This window comes from Mchenga conophoros, linkage group LG12 (assembly GCF_057382185.1).
Source record: "Mchenga conophoros isolate Kocher_MC1m ecotype Shallow Benthic linkage group LG12, M_conophoros_male_GT1.1, whole genome shotgun sequence".
Taxonomy (NCBI): Eukaryota; Metazoa; Chordata; class Actinopteri; order Cichliformes; family Cichlidae; genus Mchenga; species Mchenga conophoros.
The window spans coordinates 19,425,139-19,446,987 of record NC_140537.1 but is presented as its reverse complement, the minus strand read 5'-3'; the positions used below and the strand labels follow the sequence as shown (position 1 = coordinate 19,446,987).

The 21,849-nt window shown below is 41.1% G+C and overlaps 3 protein-coding genes across 4 annotated transcripts; 2 read left to right on the top strand and 1 right to left on the bottom strand.

Annotated features, from left to right (window-relative positions):
- The first annotated feature begins 1,683 nt into the window (after positions 1–1,683).
- rgmb (repulsive guidance molecule BMP co-receptor b) lies at positions 1,684–10,328 on the top strand. The gene is made up of 3 exons (XM_085294220.1): positions 1,684–2,175; positions 5,756–6,303; positions 8,018–10,328. The coding sequence occupies exons 1-3, from the start codon at positions 2,058–2,060 to the stop codon at positions 8,774–8,776; spliced, it is 1,425 nt and encodes a 474-aa protein (XP_085150346.1). The 5' UTR covers positions 1,684–2,057; the 3' UTR covers positions 8,777–10,328.
- A 17-nt stretch (positions 10,329–10,345) lies between these two features.
- On the bottom strand, positions 10,346–12,197 carry LOC146562469 (uncharacterized). The gene is made up of 5 exons (XM_085294221.1): positions 12,128–12,197; positions 11,378–11,689; positions 11,269–11,310; positions 11,068–11,173; positions 10,346–10,923 (listed from the first exon to the last, which is right to left on the bottom strand). Coding segments are annotated over exons 1-5 (516 nt in total). The 5' UTR covers positions 12,183–12,197; the 3' UTR covers positions 10,346–10,922.
- A 228-nt stretch (positions 12,198–12,425) lies between these two features.
- On the top strand, positions 12,426–21,304 carry erap2 (endoplasmic reticulum aminopeptidase 2). Of its 2 annotated transcripts, none has more exons than XM_085294219.1 (21): positions 12,426–12,626; positions 13,538–13,906; positions 14,003–14,189; positions 14,263–14,432; positions 14,530–14,668; positions 14,760–14,894; positions 14,988–15,108; positions 15,194–15,348; positions 15,455–15,568; positions 15,654–15,785; positions 15,925–16,056; positions 18,427–18,495; positions 18,614–18,789; positions 18,941–19,020; positions 19,109–19,292; positions 19,430–19,586; positions 19,678–19,862; positions 20,017–20,178; positions 20,360–20,500; positions 20,727–20,808; positions 20,974–21,304. In XM_085294219.1, exons 2-21 carry the CDS (start codon positions 13,737–13,739, stop codon positions 21,118–21,120), a joined length of 2,838 nt encoding a protein of 945 aa, XP_085150345.1. In that variant the 5' UTR covers positions 12,426–12,626; positions 13,538–13,736; the 3' UTR covers positions 21,121–21,304. The 2 variants fall into 2 exon arrangements, with proteins under 2 accessions (XP_085150345.1, XP_085150344.1); XM_085294218.1 differs by lacking the exon at positions 12,426–12,626 and adding an exon at positions 12,805–12,874.
- The last annotated feature ends 545 nt before the right edge of the window (positions 21,305–21,849 follow it).

Sequence of the window (21,849 nt, the reverse complement as noted above, 5' to 3'; positions counted from 1 at the left end):
TTTGTTTAATTCTTAGGAAGCACAAAATAAAAACTCAAGCATGGACTAAGCCACTGTGTCACTGAATACAGACTGAATAACAGCACACAAAACATCCAGCTAATTTCACTGATTAATTAATTATTAATTACAATACTGTGCAAAGGCCTTGAGTCTTTAGTTTTTGTATAATTTGGCATACCTCAGCCTTTTCTCTCGGTTTCCCTTTCTTAAGAATAGCTTCTTGACAGCCACCCTTCCACTGAAACCATATCTGATGAGACTTAAGCAAACAGTAGATGGATGGAGTGCAGGGTCAGATGCATCTGTCAGGTCTTGTATCAGCTCTTTGCTGGATTTGTTCCTGTTTCTTAAAGACATGACTTTAGATACTTTTCGTCTGCTGAAGATCATTTTTAAGGTCTTTCACTTGTGCAGTTTCATTTAAAAAAAAAAACCAAATTTAAGGACACACAGCACATCATGTCAACTAAAGAAATTAAAACAAATGCTGTGTTTTTGAATCAAACTGCTAGTTTCCAAGTGTCTAAAGTTACAGTGTAGACACTACACTGGTGTTAGATACCAGTTTGTGCTTGAATGATTCATAGGTCAGTGTTAAGTTGCTTAACAAACAAACAAACAAACAAATGATCAGGTATAAGGACTATACCTGAAAATAAGTGAAAATAAGTAAAAAAGCAGAAAATGTCCAAAACAAATCAAAACTGTGAAAGATCTTTAGAAAGCCTGGAGAAGCATTGCTCAAGACCACTTTATAAAAAATCACAAAAAAGCCTGGAAAAATATAAAGACAGACTTTTGCCCAATACTGTATATCCCCGAGTTTAATAAGTGGATTTATATGATTTATGATTTCTATTATAGCCATGGGGAACACATGGGGTAGGCTGGATATGACTTATGAGATTAAGAGGTGTCCTTTTGGAGTATTTCGAGTGTAGTATGGTTAATTTTCAAACACTTATTTGATGTGGGATTTCAGAAACAACAGACATACAAAATAAAAGGGAAATTGTTTGCACTTACCTGTATTTGTGCAAACTAGAAGTACTAATAATGATATAAATCCTATCAGTACTAAAATATAAAATGTGATTTTATTGTTACTCTTAAGAGGCTTATTTACCTGTGAATGAATGCCATTCTAATTACACCTTGTAAAATCCTTTAACATTTCCACAGCTACTGAATAGCCTCCCTTATTTTTGCAACATGTTTGCATTAGTATTTCTATTCCTTTTACATTTTAAACATGAGTTAAGATTTTTTTTCTGAATAACATTTTTGTTCATCGTCAAATGTTCGACTTCCTTTTGTATTTTGTTCTAATGTTCTTGCTGTTCGTGCGCAATTAAATAGTGAATTGAATAAATCAATAAGCTCATTATTATTTTTAGTTTATACAGTGCTGCTTTACCTAGACTTCATAACTTTTATCAGATTTTTATTTATTTGTTTTTGTCCTATTTTATATACTCTCTCTCTCTCTCTCTCTCTCTCTCTCTCTCTCTCTCTCTCTCTCTCTCTCTCTCTCTCTATCAATGTGGTATAGGCGGGTTTTCCGCCAGCAGGGTTTGGTTGATTCTCTATTGATTTGCTGGGGTGGGAGAGGAGGAGGAGGAGAAAGTGAAATGGGAGGAGAGCAGGAGAAACCTCCGCCTGGCCGGTGAGGGAGGGAGGGATATGATTGTGCGTGTTCTGGACGAGAGAGGAGAGTGATCATAATCAAGGCAAAAGTCCGGCTTGCAGCGGGAGCGCACTCTAATCACGTGGGGTTTGGATTTGTAAAGGAGAGAAAAAAGTAAAAGTGTCGACGAAGTGACTTCTGGTTGTACTTTGTATTTTCTTTCCTCTCTGTGCCTTTCCACCTCCCCCTCCGCCCTGCATTCCGCGGAGCAGCTGTGTTTTAATGCCCCTGCGCACCCGTGGAGGAGAGGAAGGAGAGAAGAGTGAAGAAGAAGGGGCAGAAGAAGTAGTGAGAAGGCCTGGACACCACCCGTCCTCGCCCTCTGGAGGTCTGTCCACTCTCCCCTCCTGGCCCTGCATGGACGGGGATGGGGAGAGCCGGATGCTGTTGCCGCGGGGCTGAGCGCCTCACCTCCCCGTCTATGGTGCGCCGCTTCCGGCCGCTTCTACTGCTGATCATCGCTCTGTGCTGCGGTGCTCACATAGGTAACTAATCACACTTGCAACACTGCAACACCCAGAATCTCTTTGGGTCACAGTAGCAACTGATCTGTAATTTATCTACATTCATATTCAGTGATGAACTAATTACTGCGGACTCCATCAGCTATAACCATAGTAACAACATTTCTTTTCAGTCGCCATCACTTGATGGTGATTGAAACACTTTGTTAGTTATTAAGCATTTGTAATCACTGTGCGGTTGATCCTTGTGTTGGGCCCAGTGCTGCCTGACAATGGCTCTCTCTAAAGCGGCAGTGCAGCAGTCTGAGCACGGATCGAGTTTCTCCTCTCTCCTGGGCCGTCATTCTCCTGTCTGCCTCTTAATGGCTCATGGAGGAGGGGGAGAGAAGGCAGGAGCGAGCTACCTCTCCTCTTGTCCATATAAACCAATTCTTTTAGTGCACTCGTTTACAGAAAAAACAAACAAAACAAAACAATCTATTCCACCGCTGCACATCATAAAATGTAAAAGGAAGTTGTGCTGTGATTTAAATCTGGCCAAACCTAAATAAACATGTAATGTTGAGCTGATGCTGATTAATAATGTCTATTGTAAGAAATAGGATCAGATAATCTAATTTAAGAACATATTCTTGAATGTCCAACATATTTCTCTTTATATTTGTGGATGTTTATCTTTTAAAACCCCTACAATCATCCAAGGCTTGTTAGAAAAACAACAACAACAAAAAAACCCAATGAATTTAATAAATGAAGAGCCTGTTAACTGGACGTTAACAAGGTGTCTGCAAGGATTTCTGACACTAAACTCAAATGTGACAGTTTTGACATACTTCTGTTTTCTGTGGCTTTGCAGAGCTCTTTACTTTTTTGTGAAACTGTTTGCTGGTCTGGTTTTCTGTCTCGTAAAGATACAGAAGCATTTTACATTTGGTGCAAAAAGGCAGCAAAAAAAAAAAAATCAAATCTGGCTGAGTCTGAGTGTTTTTGTCTGTGCAGGGGGTCGGCTGTCTGTAGAGCAGTCACACCTCCAGTAATTAGTTTAACACAGCGCAGGCAGTCGGACAAAATGGGAACACAGAGAGAGACCCACTTCACATTAAAGACCCTCTTGGCACCTATGTTGCACGTGCGTCACCTGGAAAGAATGTGTTTTTTTGTTTGTTCTTTTTTTAGTTTGTCCAGCCAAACAGAATGTTTTATTTGTTAAAACTTGTACATGTTTTGGGGTATTTAGATACATTTCTTTGTTGTAAGCCCCATGTGTCTGTTTAGGCAGGGAGGAAGGAGGGTCTGAATTGTTGACTATTGTTCACAGTGTCTGGCCGGACGACAGAGAGAGTGAGCTCCTGTAAAGCTTTGCAGCTTAAAGCTATGGAAAGGGTGTTTGTGTGATTTGAGCTCAGCGTGTGAGAGAGTGCACACAACAAGGTGATCAATAAGCACTTCTGGAGCTATTCCCTTGGTTGAGAAATGATCCCAGTAGATCCTTTCCTGATCTCCAGAGATCAAAGGAGTTGAAGGCAGCGAGATTGGGAGGCAAAAAAAAAAAAAAATGCTAAACCGAGCCATTGAGATTCAGCTGGTTGATCTTATGACCTCTGTCTGATGGTAGAGAAGGTGCCTCAGGAAGAGAGGCAGTAAGGAGGTGAGGCTGGCCAGGGAATGAGGCTGAGGGGGCTGAAAGCAGAATAGTGCTGAAGGAGGCAAGTGATTGAAGCTACAAAGGAAAAAAAAGAGAGAAAACTGAAGATATGAGAGAGAAGAAGATTCGAGTCCTGTGGGATTATATTGAACGCGAGGAAGACAGAGGATAAGGAGCAATGTTGAAGGCAATTTTAAACACACGAGGAGTTGTGTATTCTCCTCTTAATAGTATTTGCCAGCCACCGCAGTATTCATCACCTCGGCTTTACTTGGCAAAAAATATGCTAATTTAGAGAAACTGTTTACAAAGGAGATCACATGAATGTTTTCAGAAGCAAATAAGAAAATTGTGCTTTAACATGTAACGTGTAAATATTACAGACGTTATTAAGCATCATATGGAAATCCTAGTTTTTATTTCCGAGAGGTCAGAGTGCAGGGTCAGCATGGGAGCGACACAGTGGTGTAAACTTCAACAGAAGCTTTCCGTCAGTAAGGTTTTGCAGATCGATGGTTTAATGCCAGAGCCCTGCAGTCAGAGGGTCAGCTTGCTTCTCGCTAAGTTATCCTTCGGAGAAAATATTAGTGAATAAGTGCTTTTTGTGCAGCAGCTCATGATCCTGATAACTTCTGAAAGAGAACAAACTGCTCTGATTAGATTGGGAGTCGCATTTGGGTACTGCAGGCTAGATTGGAGGGAAAGAAGGAGGCTGTTGGTGCACCAGTCAAAGACACAATGTGTCCTCAGTACTCAGACCTGTCTGTGCAGCGGTGGTTGGCATAGGAGGCAGCCTGTGTGTGTGTGTGTCTGTGGGTTGGTGTCAGTATTTAACAGTTAGGAGAAAGATTCTAAAGCGCAGTGTGAGTGAGGGTCCGTACCTGCACCCCGAATAGCAAAATTCAGAGCATTACTGCCCCCATTTGGTGGCATCACACTCCTTCATGCTCTAAAATCAGATAAATCGACAGAGAATAGCGGACGTGTGCTGCCAGCTGGTTAAGTGATGGAGTAACGTTTGAGTGATCGTTTCTGTAAAAACTCTTGCACTTTCAGCCTTTTCTTGGCCATTAAGAGACCATCATCTAAAGATCACCGACTGTGTGTGGTTAACGGAAGTACAAGCAGCATTCTTTCTAAGATAGCTATTGCTGTGTGTGTGTGTGTGTGTGTGTGTGTAGCTGCTCATACACTGCAGAGCCTCTCTCTCTCTGGCCTAATCTAATTGGAGCACGTTGTGACTAATGCATTAGGTCTGGTCTCTAATCTCTTTCTCGCTCTATCTTTCTCTCTCTCTCTCCGATGATCTATGATATAAAAGGCGACTTTGACCCTCGTTACATTTAGAAACGCAGAAAAAGATAAAACATCAGGGAAATCTGTTTCTGATGGCTACACGAGGTGCATTTTTGATTATGTTTTTCCTCTGCAGAAGCCACCCAGGATCACTAACACAATTATTCAGCACCTTGCTGACGAAGATTATTAGCTTCAAAAAGTCACTGTGTTGTGTTTGTATTCACAGCACAGCTGCTTTGCCCTGTTCCCTTTGTCTATAATGCTCTATATGCTGTGTGCTCCTTGGCTGTATGGGCACTTTTATCTCACTGCTTGTGGTAAAACATGCTTCGTCTTCCCTCTCTCCGGTTGCTCTTTGGTTTATTACACTTCAGGTTTATTACGCTCACAGAGCGGCACTGATGATTGATCCAGACTTTCAATCAACAGCTGGTTCTTTTTCTAGTTTTATTAGGTTTTTATTAGACTGTAAAAAGACTCATATCACTGCGTGCTTAAAATCAAAGCTTTCTTCACACGTAACCTTGGTAGTCTTGTGTGATTGCACAACCTTTTCACTTCCACTGAGACATAACTGTGTCTAGTTCATGCCTAAATTATCAGACATGTGTGTATTATATATTAGTATTCCAGACTCTATCTGTGTGTCCTCTTCAGGTCAGTGCCAGGTGGCCACACCTCAGTGTCGTATCCAGAAGTGCACCACCGACTTTGTCTCCCTGACCTCCCACCTGAACCCTGCGGTGGATGGCTTTCACACTGAATTTTGCAAGGCTTTGCGTGCGTACTCGGCCTGCACTCAGAGGACAGCAAAGGCCTGCCGTGGAAACCTGGTCTTCCACTCGGCTGTTCTGGGCATCTCAGACCTAATGAGCCAGAGAAACTGCTCCAGAGACGGCCCCACTTCTCCCACACACCCTGAGATTCCCTTTGAGCCATGCAACTATCACAGCCGCACTCAGCACGCCCACACGCAATCCCATGCACACGCTCACTCACACTCACACACTCACAGCCACAGCCACTCTCGGGCTGAGTACCTGTTTTGTGGGCTCTTTGGTGACCCCCACCTGAGGACATTCAAGGACAGCTTCCAGACTTGTAAAGTGGAGGGAGCATGGCCTCTTATTGATAACGACTACCTTTCAGTGCAGGTCACTAATGTTCCTGTGGTTCCTGGCTCCAGTGCAACAGCAACCAATAAGGTAAGGAACCGGAAACTGGCTTTTGGGCTCTTATTTTTCCATTTTTGAAGCTGAAACACTCTTACAAGTGCAAGCAGGGTTAACAGTCTAGTTATATATCTCTTGTTTGGGTTTCCATAATGACGTCCAAGCTACTTTTATGCACGTCAGAATAAGAAATCTTATCAAAGTCAAACTGGAAAACATGCTCTCCTTGACTCTCATGCTGAGTGTTTCTCGCTCCCATAGACTCACAGGTGTAAGGCAAACAGCCTCAATCTTGTGACTCTTAACTCTTGTGACTGAAGCAGTGTTAGAAACCTAACTTGGTTAATGTCTGCGTACAGCCTGACCTTTAATAACATGAAATGAGATGTGTGAAAGGACCCACTGTTTACTTATGTGTGTGTCTGCAAGCACTTGTGCGTGTGTCTCATAAGTTCACGAGTGGCACTCCTTGCGCTCTGCTTACGGCACTGTGTGTCTTAGAGGACACAGTGCAGAAGACGCTCACTCACAAGCACACACGCAGGCACACACCACTAAATGGATGACGAACCACACAAGGTGATCTTTGTGGTGTTAAAGAAGCAATGTTGTTTCCCCGCGATCATCTGCACTTTCTAGCACAGTCGATAGCTTTAATTATTAAAGGACATACACACCCGTGCATACACTTAGTCACGCACACACTCGCAGAAACACACACACATTAAGCAAATAGTACAGCTGCTACACTTTGGAGCTGTAGGTTTGACCTTGTGTCAGAGGTGGGGCAAGTTATTAGTCACGATTATTAAGGACACAGACACGCACACATACACACTCTTTCACACACATTAACGGCCCTCCAGGCTTAATGGCCTGCCAGGTCTCATTCCTCACGGCTGTCATATGAACAAAGCAGCCATTCACCGGAACTATGATGCTAGTGCTAACCGTAATGCTCACACCACACCCTGCATCTACCACTTCCAGCTTCCACTCACCACTGGATCCCTATGTGTGTGTGTGTGTGTGTGTGTGTGTGTGTGTGTGTGTGTTTCTGCCAGCCTGTGTGTTCGTGTGCGTGCATGTGTAAGCATGTTTGCATAGCTGTGTCAAATTACAACTTGTTAAAAAGTCATTAAGTCATTTCTCAAATGTAGCCTGATGAGAGTTGGTGACCTGTGCAGTGGGTGAGTGTTGATATTTGTGAAAAACAGACAGATGGAAATTTCTTCTGCTTGTCATGAGATTTTTTTTTCTTGATTCAATTATTAACAGTTTAGTGCATAAAATGAACTAAACTGAATAAATTGACTCTTTTTATTTTAGGAACCCCAGGATGCTCAGTTACAACACAAAAAAGGGAAATGTATCAAACATTTGTTTAAAAGGTTTAAACTAACCAGATAGTTGGAATTGCAGCTTATTATTATTTTATGATTTATTAGGATTTTCTGTCTTCCTGATCAACCAAAGTGCAGCTATATTCATATTTTCTGTTTTGTTCAACTAGCAGTCTGCTTGCTAAAGATATTTCATTGACAGGGTCCAAAAGCCACTGAAATTCATTAGGAAATTATTAAATTAGTTGGTGATTAATTTATTTTTAATTTACTTGCTCTATTCATCTTTTTGATTACAATTGTTTCTATCATGTAAAATGAAATTAATGAAATGTCTCAATAACTGTAAACTGAACACATTTGAAGTGTTCCTCTAAGTTACCTGATGCTCTGCTGCTTTATAGATCACCATCATCTTCAAACCCTACGAGGGCTGTACGGACCAGAGGGTCTACCAGGCCGTCACGGACAACCTTCCGGCTGCCTTTGATGATGGAACCGTGAGCAGTGGCGACCCCATGCACAATTCTGCTGGTGCAGACGGAGCAAGCAGGAAGGTCCGGGCTCTGTGGATCTCCGAGCGCAGCCCAGGGCGCCACGTGGAGCTGCACGCTGGCTACATCGGCGTGACTGTAATTGTTCGCCAACTGGGGCGCTACTTGACCCTGGCGGTGCGGATCCCAGAGGAGCTGGCTCAGGCCTACGATGCCACCCAGGACCTGCAGCTCTGCCTGAACGGCTGCCCCAGCGCAGAGCGCATCGACCAGGCGGGGCATCTTCCCCTGCCCGTCTCCCCTCCTGCGCTTGGCCTGCAGCTTCAGCAGCTACGTCGGCCAAGCTACTCCTCACAGACACAAACATCCGCCTACGGCTCCACGCAGGTCTCTGGTGTGGAGGGGGCGAGGGAGCGGTGCAGGGAGCAACTGGAGGTAGAGGACATTTACTTCCACTCCTGTGTGTTTGACCTCCTGACCACCGGGGATGCTAACTTCACAGTGGCAGCATACAGTGCGCAGAAGGATATGGAGAGTCTCCATCCACACCGGGACAGCTGGAGGATCTACCCCCGTAGTTTTGCCACCTCCTCTTTACACTTTGATTCTCAAAATTTCAAACGGCTTGCCCTGCTCCTGCCATGTTTTCTGAGCACTGTGTTGATGTAATAGCGGGAGTCTTTGTGTGCGCCTGTATGTGTGTAGGTCTGGGTATGTGTGTGCACTACAAATAAATGGTTTGGAAGTTTTTTGCTGAGCACTGATACTTAACACTGGCACCTGTTTCTTGCAGTGAGGAACCAGCAGCCTGAGCAGTTATTAGGACTTTAATTTTCTTTAAAGGTGAAAGACCTCCCAGTGGATGCAGGACATGCTGGTGTCACTAACTATAAGAGAATCAGCTCTCTGGAGGTAAAAAATGCAAAATAAAATAAACAAGACGTCACGACGGCTTCTACAATCTGTCTTCAACTTTGGATAGAACGCACCTGACAATGACACAAATGTCTCTGTGTGTTTAAATTGACTGTAAATAGTTCATTTTGTCTTCAGTGCACTGTGTAATGGAGTCAAGTTTGTTTTTGTGCCATTTGATGTGATTTTTTTTGAATACCTCAGATGAGGAGGTTTGTTTTAACAAATGCACTTTATTTTAATTTTTTCCACAAATCCACATCAGTGTTTTTTTGTTTTCTTTCACTTCATGTCCTCCATTAAAACTAGCTCAAACTTTGGAGCTCTGTGATTTGGTTTTGGATCCTTTCACAGTAAAAGTAAGTAGAACAATAGGAGATGTCATTTATTTTTAAGTGCAACAAGTACTAGCTGATTTGCTTCAGCATTTTATTTTAAGTAATGTGAGCTGTTCTGTTGAATGTATTTTGAAACTCGTCACAGCGAATGCCATCAGTACTACTTTGTTTTTCTCATGCCTGACTTTGACTGCTTGTGTGAGTCTGTGTGTTTGTGGGTGCTTCAGTGTTTTTCTTTTAATGTGTCAAAGTGTTTTCATTTCAGCTGATTTGCATTAGAAGAAGTCCCGCCTTTTTGCTAAGACGCTGTGACTTTACAGGCTCGTGTTTTTTACTCGGTCTACTTTTTTTTTATTATTCGTATAATTTGAGCCAAAGACAGATTTTATTTTTTTTTGTTTCTTGTGCAGCGAAAATCAAAACTCAACACCAAACCAGCACCCTCCACCCTCTCGGAGTCTTTTTCTCCCTAGTTTTTAAACTTACTACTGTAGATTGGTTTTGTTGGAACTGACAAGCTGCTCCTTGTTGGGATACATGTAAAATACTGGAGAGAAAGCAGTGCAAATTACTGAAGAAACCTTATCACGCTAGGCTGTGTTTTCTGCATCAGCGTTGTGTTTTAAGAATTTGATACCTGGTAGAAGTTTCTACCTTTAAAAAAAGCCTGTGAGCCTTTTGAACGCCAAATTTGTTTGACGATATTGGTTCATCTCAGTTTTTTTTGTTGTTTTTTGGCATTGTGGTCTCTTACAACATGTGTGAGTGAAGAGTGACTGATCAATGTTGAAATACTTAACTTATTTATGAACGTAGTGCCCCGTAGAGGAAGTTAAGCTCCATATTCTTGCTGTTAAATAATAATTTAAAAAATGTCAGATGTGATTGTACTGCCACCTAGTGGTAATCTGTTGATATGTCAGTGTGTTACTCAAGGCTCTCAAAAAAAGGAAAAAAAAGGAAATAAACTGTGTGAGTGTTTTATTTAAAAAAGCGAACAAACATGAAAGTCAACACAGTTCGATTTTACTGTCTATTAATTTTACATTCACAGGAATATAAAAAGAAAAATGAATATACTAATAAAGTAAAACAGTATTAATGAGTAAACAAACAAACAAAAAAAAATGAACAAACTTTGAGCTGAAATTCACCCACAGGAGTTTAGAGTTAAATAAGAGCGAGACTGTACACACACACCTTCCCACAGAAGCATTAAGCCATCTGTCTGTGGTTAGCTTTTGATCAGATAACAGGTTTGGCCTCACAAACACGATCTGTTTTCAACTGCCAAAGGCAGCGACACCTGGATGTCTCTGTGAAAAGGCTGAAAAAGGCGCGTCTTTAAGCGTTACAGCATACTCCTGTCATCCTGGCAATGGATCATTTCCCGTTTAATCCGTCAAACCATGTCCTTAAAATCAACCACGAGTGGGAACATACTCATTATCTTCCAGTGAAGAAAACTCCTCTATGAAGACTTCAGACCAGAAACAGTTATCCTCTCTAGGTTAGTTTCCTTGTCAAGGTCATATGTTGCATGAGAAACCCATTTCCATCGATCTGAAAAGTCAAATACTCCGTTCAGACTTACATAATTAAATAAAATCAAATGAATTACACTCATAGAAATACATGAAGATTTACATACGTATAATAATCAATGACATGCAAAGGTACATCTGTGTACTGCATGATGGTACTTACCACTTAATAACAACATAAATGGTCATCAGAGTGTCAAAGGCGAGGATCTTCATGAGAAGCAGCCTCATAACCAGGATAACCACTGTGTTTGTCCACACATCAATGCCTGAGAGCAAACCATGCAGACCAGTATAAGATATCCTCGTGTGTCAATTTATTGATTTTTTTTTTTTTTTTCATTTTTGAGCAACAACAAATTACCTTTAATTTTTTCTTCTTCATGGCACAGTTTGTCTTGATGATCTGAAAAGATAAAATGTGAAATTCCAGCTCCAAATTTACAGATATGGTCACATGAACTCATCTTTACCTGATGAGGTGATGCGGCGTCTCCTCTTGCTTTTTGAGTGTCTCTTGCGACTTACTGAGCAACTGTATGATGGCCAGTCTCTGGTTGTCACAGTGATAACAGCCACCACATTGGGGACATTGTGCTTCCTGGTTAAAGCGATGCTGTATGGCGTGGTGGGCATGTGACCCTCTGACGCTGAGCTCCAGCTGACCTCCAAGTGCCCTCTCCTGAAGTCATTCACAATGCACACCAGCAGGGTCCAACCAAGCCTCTCCCCTGACAGGTGAACTGGAGGTGCCAGTGAAGCCAGCACATCGCCCTCTACCCCTCCTGATTCAGGTGGAGCACAGAAGATCAAATAAAAAAAAAATCAAAAACAGAGGTAAGTTGTGTGCGAATCTTTGCAGTGATGAATTATTCTCGTTGCTGAGCTCTTATCACACATATATGTTTTATAATCAAAGTGGTGATGTGTTTATATGTACTACATGTATTTCTGAATTTGATGTAGTAACTCCAGGAGCTAAAATTAATGTATGCCACCAGAGATGAAGGATATTTCCTACCTGCTATTTTCTGTGTGAATAATTAAACTAACTTTTATTGACTTGCAACAGTTACAGAGGAGAGCTCTTAAAACCAAACTCCTAGAAATCCTTCTTTAAAGTCAGTGTTGTGGACATTTATGATTCATGTGATCATTTAAGACTAATTATTCTTTCATATTGATTCAAAAGATATATTTTAAAATATATTTAAACTTCTTACCTGTCCACAAATAGATGATAGGAAGGTAGAAGAGACCCCTGGATGGCTCAGTCATGTCAGCTTCAGTTAGAGTGACTTTTGTGATTACTGATCGTTCTGTGCGTTAGTGTATGTGTTTGTGTGGCTTGTGTATGTGTGTGCTAAATGGGGGCATGCCATTTGGCTTTGGCAGGAGCATTGCATTGTGGGGGACTCACATGTCTCATTGTTGTGACCTTATACTAACAATGGAACCCCTTTGCCCCCACCCAAATGCCTGCACAAAACCCAAACACATGCACACACAGACACAGGGACAGAGAGAAAGAGACAGGAGGACTGTGTGAGCTTTGGATATGTAAAGCACTATCTGCATTTACAGAGAAAGGACAAAACAGAGGACAAAACGGAGGACAAAACAGAGGACAGGACAGAGAACGGGACAGAGTATTTTGGACAGCAGCAGAGAGTAGCTGCAGTAACTGGAGAGACACACCTGCTCGCAGCTGTTAGATCTGAGGTGAGAAACTGATAATATCACCAAACCCAGAACATTAGACAAAACTCTTGTAGGTTACACCTGCACACACACACACACACACACACACACACACACACACACACACACACACACACACACACACACATATGCATGCACACACGCACACAAAGAGTTTTGTGTCATCACTAGTGGGTGGAAACTTAAAAGGGAAAGTGAAAGTTACAGCAGGGCCTTAAAGGAAGCATGATGAAGCTAAAATGACTGAGGTAACGCATTTTGACATTTCTTTAAAACTTTACATCTGAAGCAGACTTTAGACGGGGCTTTTTTAGCACACTCCAACATTTAAACGCTCTTCCACCGTCTGGTGCATTTCTGGTGAGCTCAGAGGTTGCAGCAAGCAGCCTTACCTTTTCACTATGGTACAGCACAACTAATGTCTCGGTAACCCGATTTGAACTGCAGCTCCTGCAGCTGTTGTCACCTTACAGTTATAGCTGTGTCCTTATTTTGTTTTGTCCACATGGAAAGTCATGTGGCTTTTTTGTCACATGTTGGATTCTCTTTCAGGACGAGACATGTTGTAGCCTAACATCCAGCAGCGTGGTTCAGTATAACACCATTACTGTAAGCCCTTTCTCTAATTGCTGCTTCGCTGTGCGAGGAAGAGAAATTAACATCAGACCAGGGGTTCCAAGTGAAGTCACTTTAAGTCCTGCAGTGTTGAAAAATCTTTTTTTGGTAGTAGAAATAGGTAAAAACCACAGAATTCATCAATTAAAGTTTGTCCAAATTTTACAGCATGCACCTTTGAAACCATTTGCCATATTTGGAAGGAGGACTTTCTTAGACCTCTACAGATAAGAAGAAGAATAAAGGGTTCGTCCCAGAGACTCATGTGTTCATGATCTTTCATTTGTGTCTTTCAGGTTTAAGGAAAGAAGTCCCAAGAGCTTGCTGTTCTTGCTTTTGCTTCCTCAATATCATCATCTGACAGTCACTTCAGCTCCCTCTTATTTTTTTCCCTGTGTTCAGGATATGATAGAGTGATATTAGCACTATCTGTCAGCCTGTCACGTCAGAGTTTGGCATCTTTCTAATAGGTTGTAGAAATTCATTTAGTCTGCAATGGTCTCTGCCAGGCTGTTGGTGCTGTCCCTCTTTAGCGCGTCTCTGGTTGGGTCTCAGCCCACAGAGAGTTCACAACAGGTTTCAAGCCCTCCTGCTCATCCTGCAGGGGAACCATCTCTGAGTATCGATAACCTGTCCTTCCCCTGGAGTCGCCTTCGCCTACCAAAGTAAGTTCTGCACTCGCTTTTAAATATTGTATTAAAATAAATCAATCAATAACAAGAAAGCTGATGGATATTTGTCAATGTCTTAATTTATCTCAGGTACATCATTCCTCTTCACTATCACCTCCTCCTGCACCCCAACCTCACAAGTCTAAGTTTCACTGGCTCAGTGCAGATTCAGATTGATGTGCAGAACAATACAAACTGGGTCGTATTACACAGCAAGGGTCTTCAGATCTCCAAAGCCACCATATTAGACCAGAACCTCACTCATCTATCAGAACAGGTAGTTGTGAATGCACATCAGCTCTTTTGTCATTGTGGCCTACATCAGACCCATCAATCTCCTTCTGTTCCAGGTCCTCCCAGTTCTTCATAACCCTTCCCATGAGCAGATAGGCATTTTTTCTCCCAGAGTGCTCAGCAGTGGGCAGAAGTATTTCCTGTATATCGAGTTTGGAGCAGAACTTGCAGAAGGTTTCTATGGCTTCTATAAGAGCACCTACAGAACCAGTACAGGAGAGACCAGGTGAGACCAGGTGTACTATTCCACAGCATGGACTGTAAGCTATCTTACACATACCTACAAGTGTCTTTTCTAAAAATCTGATAATATCTATTCTTAGAACCTTGGCTTCAACTCATTTTGAGCCTACGAGTGCTCGAATGGCATTCCCTTGTTTCGATGAGCCAAGCTTCAAAGCCAATTTCTCTGTACGAATTAGGAGACGTCCCGAGTACATTTCTCTGTCCAACATGCCAGTAGTAAGTGTTGCATATGTGCCAGTTGTCACAAATGTTCAAATGAAAACAAAACAAAACAAAAGCACTTCATTTGAGTTTTTGTGGTTTTCAGATCAAAACAGTTGAAGTCAGCGGTGACTTGCTTGAGGACCAGTTTGCTCCAAGTGTACAGATGAGTACTTACCTCGTGGCGTTTGTCATTTGTGACTTTAAGTCTATCACTGGAACAACATCCTCTGGGGTGCAGGTGTGGTCTACATGATAATGTCTCGTATGAAATGCCTTCATTTCTTCCTTACTTTCTCAGTCTAAGTGCCTGTTTCTTGTGTTTTCACTGCAGGTTTCCATCTATGCAGCCCCAGAGAAGTGGCAACAAACCCACTATGCCCTGGAGGTTGCTGTTAAAATGCTAGACTTATATGAGGAGTTTTTCAACATTCGCTATCCTTTACCCAAACAAGGTAATTATTATTATTATTTTTTGCTTTGAGAACAAAGCCAGAAATATAAACTATAAGTATCCTGATCCATGTGCTCTTCTTTCAGATCTGATAGCCATTCCAGACTTCCAGTCTGGTGCTATGGAAAACTGGGGTCTGACCACCTACAGAGAGACCAGTCTTCTCTACGACCCCCTCACATCCTCTGTTTCTGATAAACTCTGGGTTACAATGGTCATTGGCCATGAGCTCGCCCATCAGGTGGGAGTATGACAGTGTATGCATACAGTAATGACATGTAGGTTTAAATGCTGTCAGGCAATCACTTTATTACAGAAAGAGTCAAAATTATAATTCTTGCTGGCAGTGGTTTGGCAACCTGGTGACCATGGAGTGGTGGAACGATATCTGGCTGAATGAAGGATTTGCCAGATACATGGAGTACATTTCTGTGGAAGCCACTTACCCGGACCTCAAAGTGGTATGTGCTTTAATCATTGATTGACAGATTAATATTAAACCTGAGAAAGAAGATTAATATTCATATTGTGTGCTCACTCTTGCAGGAGGAATATCTGCTGCACACCTGCTTTGCAGCTGTGGGTCACGATTCATTGAACTCCTCTCGGCCAATATCTAGCCCAGCAGAGAACCCCACTCAGATCAAAGAGATGTTTGACACAGTCTCTTATGACAAAGTATGTCTTTGTCTTTGCATGTTTCAAAATGTTTCTTTGACAGAAAATCTTTTCAAAACCTTTTTTTTCCATTTTCTTGATGTAAACACTCCTTTGAGCCTCCAGGACTTGTCCCGACCTTTTCTCTCTTTCTTACCAGGGCGCTTGTGTCCTGCACATGCTGCGACACTTTCTGACAGATGAAGTGTTTCAGAGAGGGATTGTGCGATACCTCCGCAAGTACAGCTACAAAAATGCACACAATCAGGATCTGTGGGACAGTCTGGCCAACGTAAGAACCCAAATTACGCTAACTGTGTCAAAAGGCACCGTTTTCTTTTGTGTAAATTATGAGAGATGGTCAAAGTAACACGCAGCCTGACAGAGATATATTTTACATTATTTGGCTTTTTTCCCCATATGTGGTCCAAACTATTTTAGTAGATCATGAAACTAAAAAGGCGACATAAGAGTTTGATTACAGGTAGATAGAACAAATATTCATTGAAAGCTTCTGCTTGTCCTTTTATTTCTGAAATACTCACCTTTTTATGATAGTTTGTCATCTTGACGTTATCATGAAAGAGCAGATCGTGACAGATCCACAGTTATGTTATGTTAACACAACACTTGACATACAAACAGTAACTTTTAAGAAAGTAACTCCAAATTGAATTGAGAAAATAACTTTAAACTTTGGGTTACTGACTTGAAATTTTGGGATGAGAATCCAGAATTTCAATATATAAAAGGATTTTTTTTTTCTAGTTGCAGAGACAAGCTTAAAGGTTTCAGTATAAAAAGATTTGTAGTCTTAACCATAATCGCTGAGAAGAGGCAGGATGAAGTAGAGGAGAGGAGGGAATACTGGGACCCAGAATACGTGACTCTGTCTCAGATTTTTGTTGACTAATAATACACTACCCTTATAATGGTTTCTGTAACAGCTGGGACTCCATCAGATGATAGTCTTTAGTTTTTTTTTAATGTAGCCCATAAAAATGTAGGTTTTACAAATAAACATTTTAAACTTCTGGTAACAGCAGTGTTATAGATCTGTTGTTATTTGTTTTCGTTCCAAACAGCTAAGGTTTTCTATTTCATGGTGCAAAAATCGATTAGCCCAGACTTTAAAGTTGCTTAGAGTAGCTAAAGTAATAAACAAAATGAACATTAAATCTGTTTTACTGCAGTCAGTGTTTTGTCTGTGCCTGGTAAAGCTGTAATGAGTGCAGACTGACTGAAAAAAAAAGAATGCATTGCCTTTCCAGGCAAAAATAACAAGAGACAAAAAAAGCAATCACAGTGTACACTGTAATGGATTATCAATGTCAAGCAAATTTAAAATCCCATTATAACAATCACATCCAAAAATTAAATGAAATACATGTCAGGATATGCTAGAGAGAGGTCCCAAATTTACAAGGAAGGCAAAATAAACAAAAAAAGCTGAGATACAGAAAGTCTAATTCGCTAGAAAAAAAAACAAGGTAGGAATCAAAAAGCAGCTCAAGAAAGACCAGAAACAAGAGGTAGAAAAATTAAGGACAAACAATCTGACAGGTGATGATATTAAACACAACTAAATAGGGCGAAACAGTCTGGCATGGCAGAAAAATAATAGGAAGTAAATCCAGAAAATGTGAAACTTCCAGAATAAAACAGTTGTTAACCAAGAAGGCTAATAACTAATGAAACATTAAAACTAACTAAACATGAACACTCACACAGAGTCTGGAACAAGATCAGGGACAACAAAACCCACAGTCTTAAGCAGTTGAAATAAAGGCAACTGTTTGTGAAAATTAAGTCTAATTGCTTTCATCTTAAAGACTATCAAGCGTTGGATGACTGAGCACCTACTGAGACAACAAAACCCATATATATATATAACAAGAACCATGACTGTAGTGTATTATAACCCGTGTTGGGATTGTCACTCAAAAAAGTAATTTAATAAACATTGCTTGTTACTTTGTTACTTTATTTAATTACTCACAGAAGAAAGTAATTTGTTACACTACTCGTTACATTACATTATTTTCATGTTTCTCTGTAAAATTACCTGAAATGCATTGTCACATAATTACTGGTTAGCAATATAATTCTTAGGCTACAGTCCCACACACCAAGACAAATCCCTATCCTAATGAGTATACACACAAGAGCTTTCTTTTAGTTTTCCTGAATGAACACAAAAAACGACAACCCAAAGCAAAGCTGAAAACCATCCGAAAGAGTTCATAAAGCGAATGCCAAGATGAATTTACTGTAGCGACATTTACCGGTACAAGTAGCAACAGAGGTTACAATGTTACAAGCCTTTCTGTTCATTACTGTTTTTGTTACCTGTGGAAGTTCCGGCTCTGGCTGCTGGACTGGGGTCAGCATGAATTCGGTTTTAACATCGCTCTGGGTTCCAAAGAGCCGAAGGTCTGTTAGCACTATAAAGCAGTTCTTTCTGTCTTGGACGCAGTTGATATTTCACCATTGCACTCTTGTCCTTTCTTTGAATAAAAATAAAAGTAATGTCAATTTCTCCTCGCTCAAAAGCCGTAGACCTACTCCAAAATGTTCCTCATCCTGCACACAAATTTAAATCAGCTGATTGTAGAAAAATTCAAAGACAGCATAAAATCATCCCTTTCATTCTGTTTTTCAGACCTGCTCAGAGGAGGACTTCATCTCAGGGAAACACTGTTACAGCAGTAGCCAGGCCTCCAAAAATGCAGTGAGCAAACATTTAAAAATAAACTCACTGGGTCGTCTTCGCTGCTTACCTCATATAAATGTCACATAGTTTATAAGATTGTGGTTGCATGTTAATTTCAGTGGACTGTCTCCTACAGTACCTGTTTGCTGGGGAACATTTGAACCTAACAGCCATGATGAACACGTGGACTCTGCAGAAAGGTATCCCTCTGGTAACTGTGACGAGGAAGGGGGCTCGTCTGCTGCTTAGACAGGACAGATTCCTGAAGACAGTGCTGCCCTCTGACCCTCAGTGGTCCACTTTACAGAAGGGGTAAATACGCACATGCCTTTCTAAAATTTTCTACTATTTAACACATTGTTATGTTACTCTACATGTAACTCCTCTATGTATTACTACCATGACTTCTGTTTAAGATGAAGGATTTGTATCTTTTGTGAGTATAAATTTCTTTTTTGTATAGTTTCCTTTGGCATATTCCTCTGACATATAAGACAGACAGTTCCAGCACCATCCACAGACACCTGATGACATCACCTACAGGTAAGAGGGGAATATAAAATTGAATAAAGCTTTTCTTTGCCATTATCTTGGTCTTTGCTCCAACTTTTACTGTATATGTTTTATTCAGATAGTATACATATAGGAGAGGAAGCCAGCTGGGTTAAGGTAAACTCTGATATGACGGGCTATTACATGGTTCATTATGAGGATGGTGGCTGGGATGTGATGACTAAACTGCTGAGTGAAAACCACACTGCTCTGAGCTACAAAGACAGAACTCATTTGATACACAACGCCTTTCAGTTGGTCACGTAAGTATATGTTTGTGTGTGTAACTGTTTGTGGTTTACGTGAGCTAGCAAGAGGTTTCTGTATAAGAAAACAGCTTTGATTACTAAAAGTAAAATAGAAAACAATAATCTTCTCTTTATATTTATTTCTTCTAAAGCGCTGGTCATCTGCCGCTCAATAAAGCCTTAGACTTAATCGGTTATCTGCTACTGGAAACGCACACAGTGCCTCTCCTCCAAGGACTGGGATATCTAGAAGCTTTTTACCATCTGGTTGAGAAAAGAGATGAGTCAGTTTTAACACATAACCTGGGGGTAAGAACGCAGGACACAGTTTGATTTTTTTATGTCATTATGGCATTAGTTTAATGTGAGTTGTTGTTTCTGTTGTCCTGTGTTTCTACAGGCATACATCTTGCGATTTTTCCGTGCCATCATCGACCAGCAGACGTGGAGTGACAGCGGCACTGTATCAGAGCGCCGTCTTAGGACTGAGGTCCTGTCACTGGCTTGTCACCTGGATGACCCTCCCTGTGTGAAGCGGGCACGTCAGCACTTCAGCGACTGGCTCCAGTCCAACGGAACCCTCAAGTATATCTAAACTACACTTCAACACTCATTCACAGTCAGCAACCACATATATGATTCACATAAACAACTGCTCTTTCCTGTGCTATGAGAGCTCATATAATCTGATATGTCACCATATCCCTAATATGCACGTCTGTGTTTGTGTTTACTTCAGCCTGCCCACTGATGTGGCAGAGACTGTGTATTCAGTTGGAGCTCAGGATGACCACGGCTGGGCCTCGCTCTTACACACATACAAGATTTCCCTCTCTGAGGCACAAAAGCACAAGATCCTGTATGCTTTGGCCAGCAGCAAAGACACCAGCAAACTTGAAGGGTATTTTGTCTTCATGCTGTTGTTGGAAAATATAGCAGAAATGCTGCCACCTTGTGGTAAATATGGAGGCATGTATGGATTAGTAACCTCAAAGTCTGAGCCTACTTATTGAAGTGTATGGTAAGCTGAAATTGAATTTTAGTTAGTAGTCTTTGTGTTCATGTTTGTGTTTTTGTTACAGCCTGCTGGAGCTGGGTTTGGAGGGAAAGGTGATTCGATCCCAGGATCTGTCCACTCTCATACTGATGGTAGCCAGAAATCCGAAAGGACATTACCTTGCATGGGACTTTGTGAAAAAGAACTGGGACACACTAGTTCAGAAGTCAGTATAACAGAGACTGTCCTAAAAGCGTGCCATATAAATGCAGTTTTTAATGCTATTTTTAACTATAGCATATTCAGTGAAATCTTTTTCCCCCCTCAAACTGGCCTTGTGATCTAGATTTGCGTTGTAGTGTTTAAAAGTACCATATCATACAAGCACCACAGTCTGGATATTCAGATATATTTGTCTTGACCTTCTTGTCTGTTGTCTTTCTGGTCTCCAGGTTCCAGCTGGGCTCATTTTGCATTAGAAACATCATCATTGGCACCACAAGTCAGTTTTCCTCTCCAGAAGAACTCACTGAGGTAAATAACATGGTTTATATTCCACAAAGAAGTTTAGATATATTGATATTCTGAGAGGTCAAATAACTAATATGTGCTAGCCTTGTTGCAGTTATAATTGAACGAGTAGATTTCTTTGAACTTTTTTGTCTGTTTTCACTTAAATAGTTGTGTTTTTGCCCCCAGGTGCAGTCATTCTTTGAGTCCATCAAAGAACAGGCTTCTCAGCTGAGAGCTACTCAGATTGCCCTGGACAATGTACTGAAAAATGTCCGCTGGGTTCAGAGGAACCTGGAGACGCTGAGAAAATGGCTGAATGAGCAGATGCAGTGAAAGACAGCAGGGACAAAGGTGGTGGCTTTAACATACCACAGAGGGACTATCTCACAGTTTTTTTTTTATTTGTTTTTTATTCAGAAATGTATATGCTTGAAATCACTGAAGGGTTGACAGACTTGTAAATACAAAACATGTGAATTTCAGGGAATTTGTTGATTAAAACAAGAACTAAAAATTACTGGCAGCTAAGTGGTAATGGTTTGTATAAGAATAAGTTTTGTGTTATTTTTAGTGTGTGTGAAACAAAGAGATTCATTCCAAAGAGGCAAGAAACACAGCATAAATGGATGCTTCACCATCAGGGGCGGAGCCCATGGGTGGCCAGGGGTGGCAACGGCTACAACAGACCAAAGTCTGACTACTCACTGCAACCAGTGATGAAGTCATTAGGGAGCCACAAATATAATCAGAATTCACACTGAGTTGGGACTATATATTTTTTTAGTTTTTCACTACAGTTGTTCTCACACAAACAGACTTTGACATCAGCCACACGCAAGTAAAATTTGAGAAGCTGGTAAAAAACAAACAACGAAAAAAGCAATGTCAGCATCAGAAGGGGCAAGTCTGCAGAATTTGAGAAAGATGGGTCACATGACAGTAAACCAAAAGAGGAAAAGAGTTAAACAAGTTTGTCAAATTTAGTAAATACATAAATAAACTGGAAAAATATAGCTAAGATCGGACTCTTATTAAAAGCAAACAGTAGTTAAATTATGTTTT

Coding starts and splice junctions, on each gene's coding strand:
- erap2 (XM_085294219.1), top strand. CDS start 13,737: ATGGTCTCTGCCAGGCTGTTGGTGCTGTCCCTCTTTAGCGCGTCTCTG. Junction 18,496..18,613: donor GCCAGGCCTCCAAAAATGCA/GTGAGCAAACAT, acceptor TGTCTCCTACAG/TACCTGTTTGCTGGGGAACA. Junction 19,863..20,016: donor CAGTCCAACGGAACCCTCAA/GTATATCTAAAC, acceptor TGTTTACTTCAG/CCTGCCCACTGATGTGGCAG.
- rgmb (XM_085294220.1), top strand. CDS start 2,058: ATGGGGAGAGCCGGATGCTGTTGCCGCGGGGCTGAGCGCCTCACCTCC. Junction 2,176..5,755: donor GTGCTGCGGTGCTCACATAG/GTAACTAATCAC, acceptor TGTCCTCTTCAG/GTCAGTGCCAGGTGGCCACA. Junction 6,304..8,017: donor GTGCAACAGCAACCAATAAG/GTAAGGAACCGG, acceptor GCTGCTTTATAG/ATCACCATCATCTTCAAACC.
- LOC146562469 (XM_085294221.1), bottom strand. CDS start 12,182: ATGACTGAGCCATCCAGGGGTCTCTTCTACCTTCCTATCATCTATTTG. Junction 11,311..11,377: donor ACGCCGCATCACCTCATCAG/GTAAAGATGAGT, acceptor TTATCTTTTCAG/ATCATCAAGACAAACTGTGC. Junction 11,174..11,268: donor TGAAGAAGAAAAAATTAAAG/GTAATTTGTTGT, acceptor GTTTGCTCTCAG/GCATTGATGTGTGGACAAAC.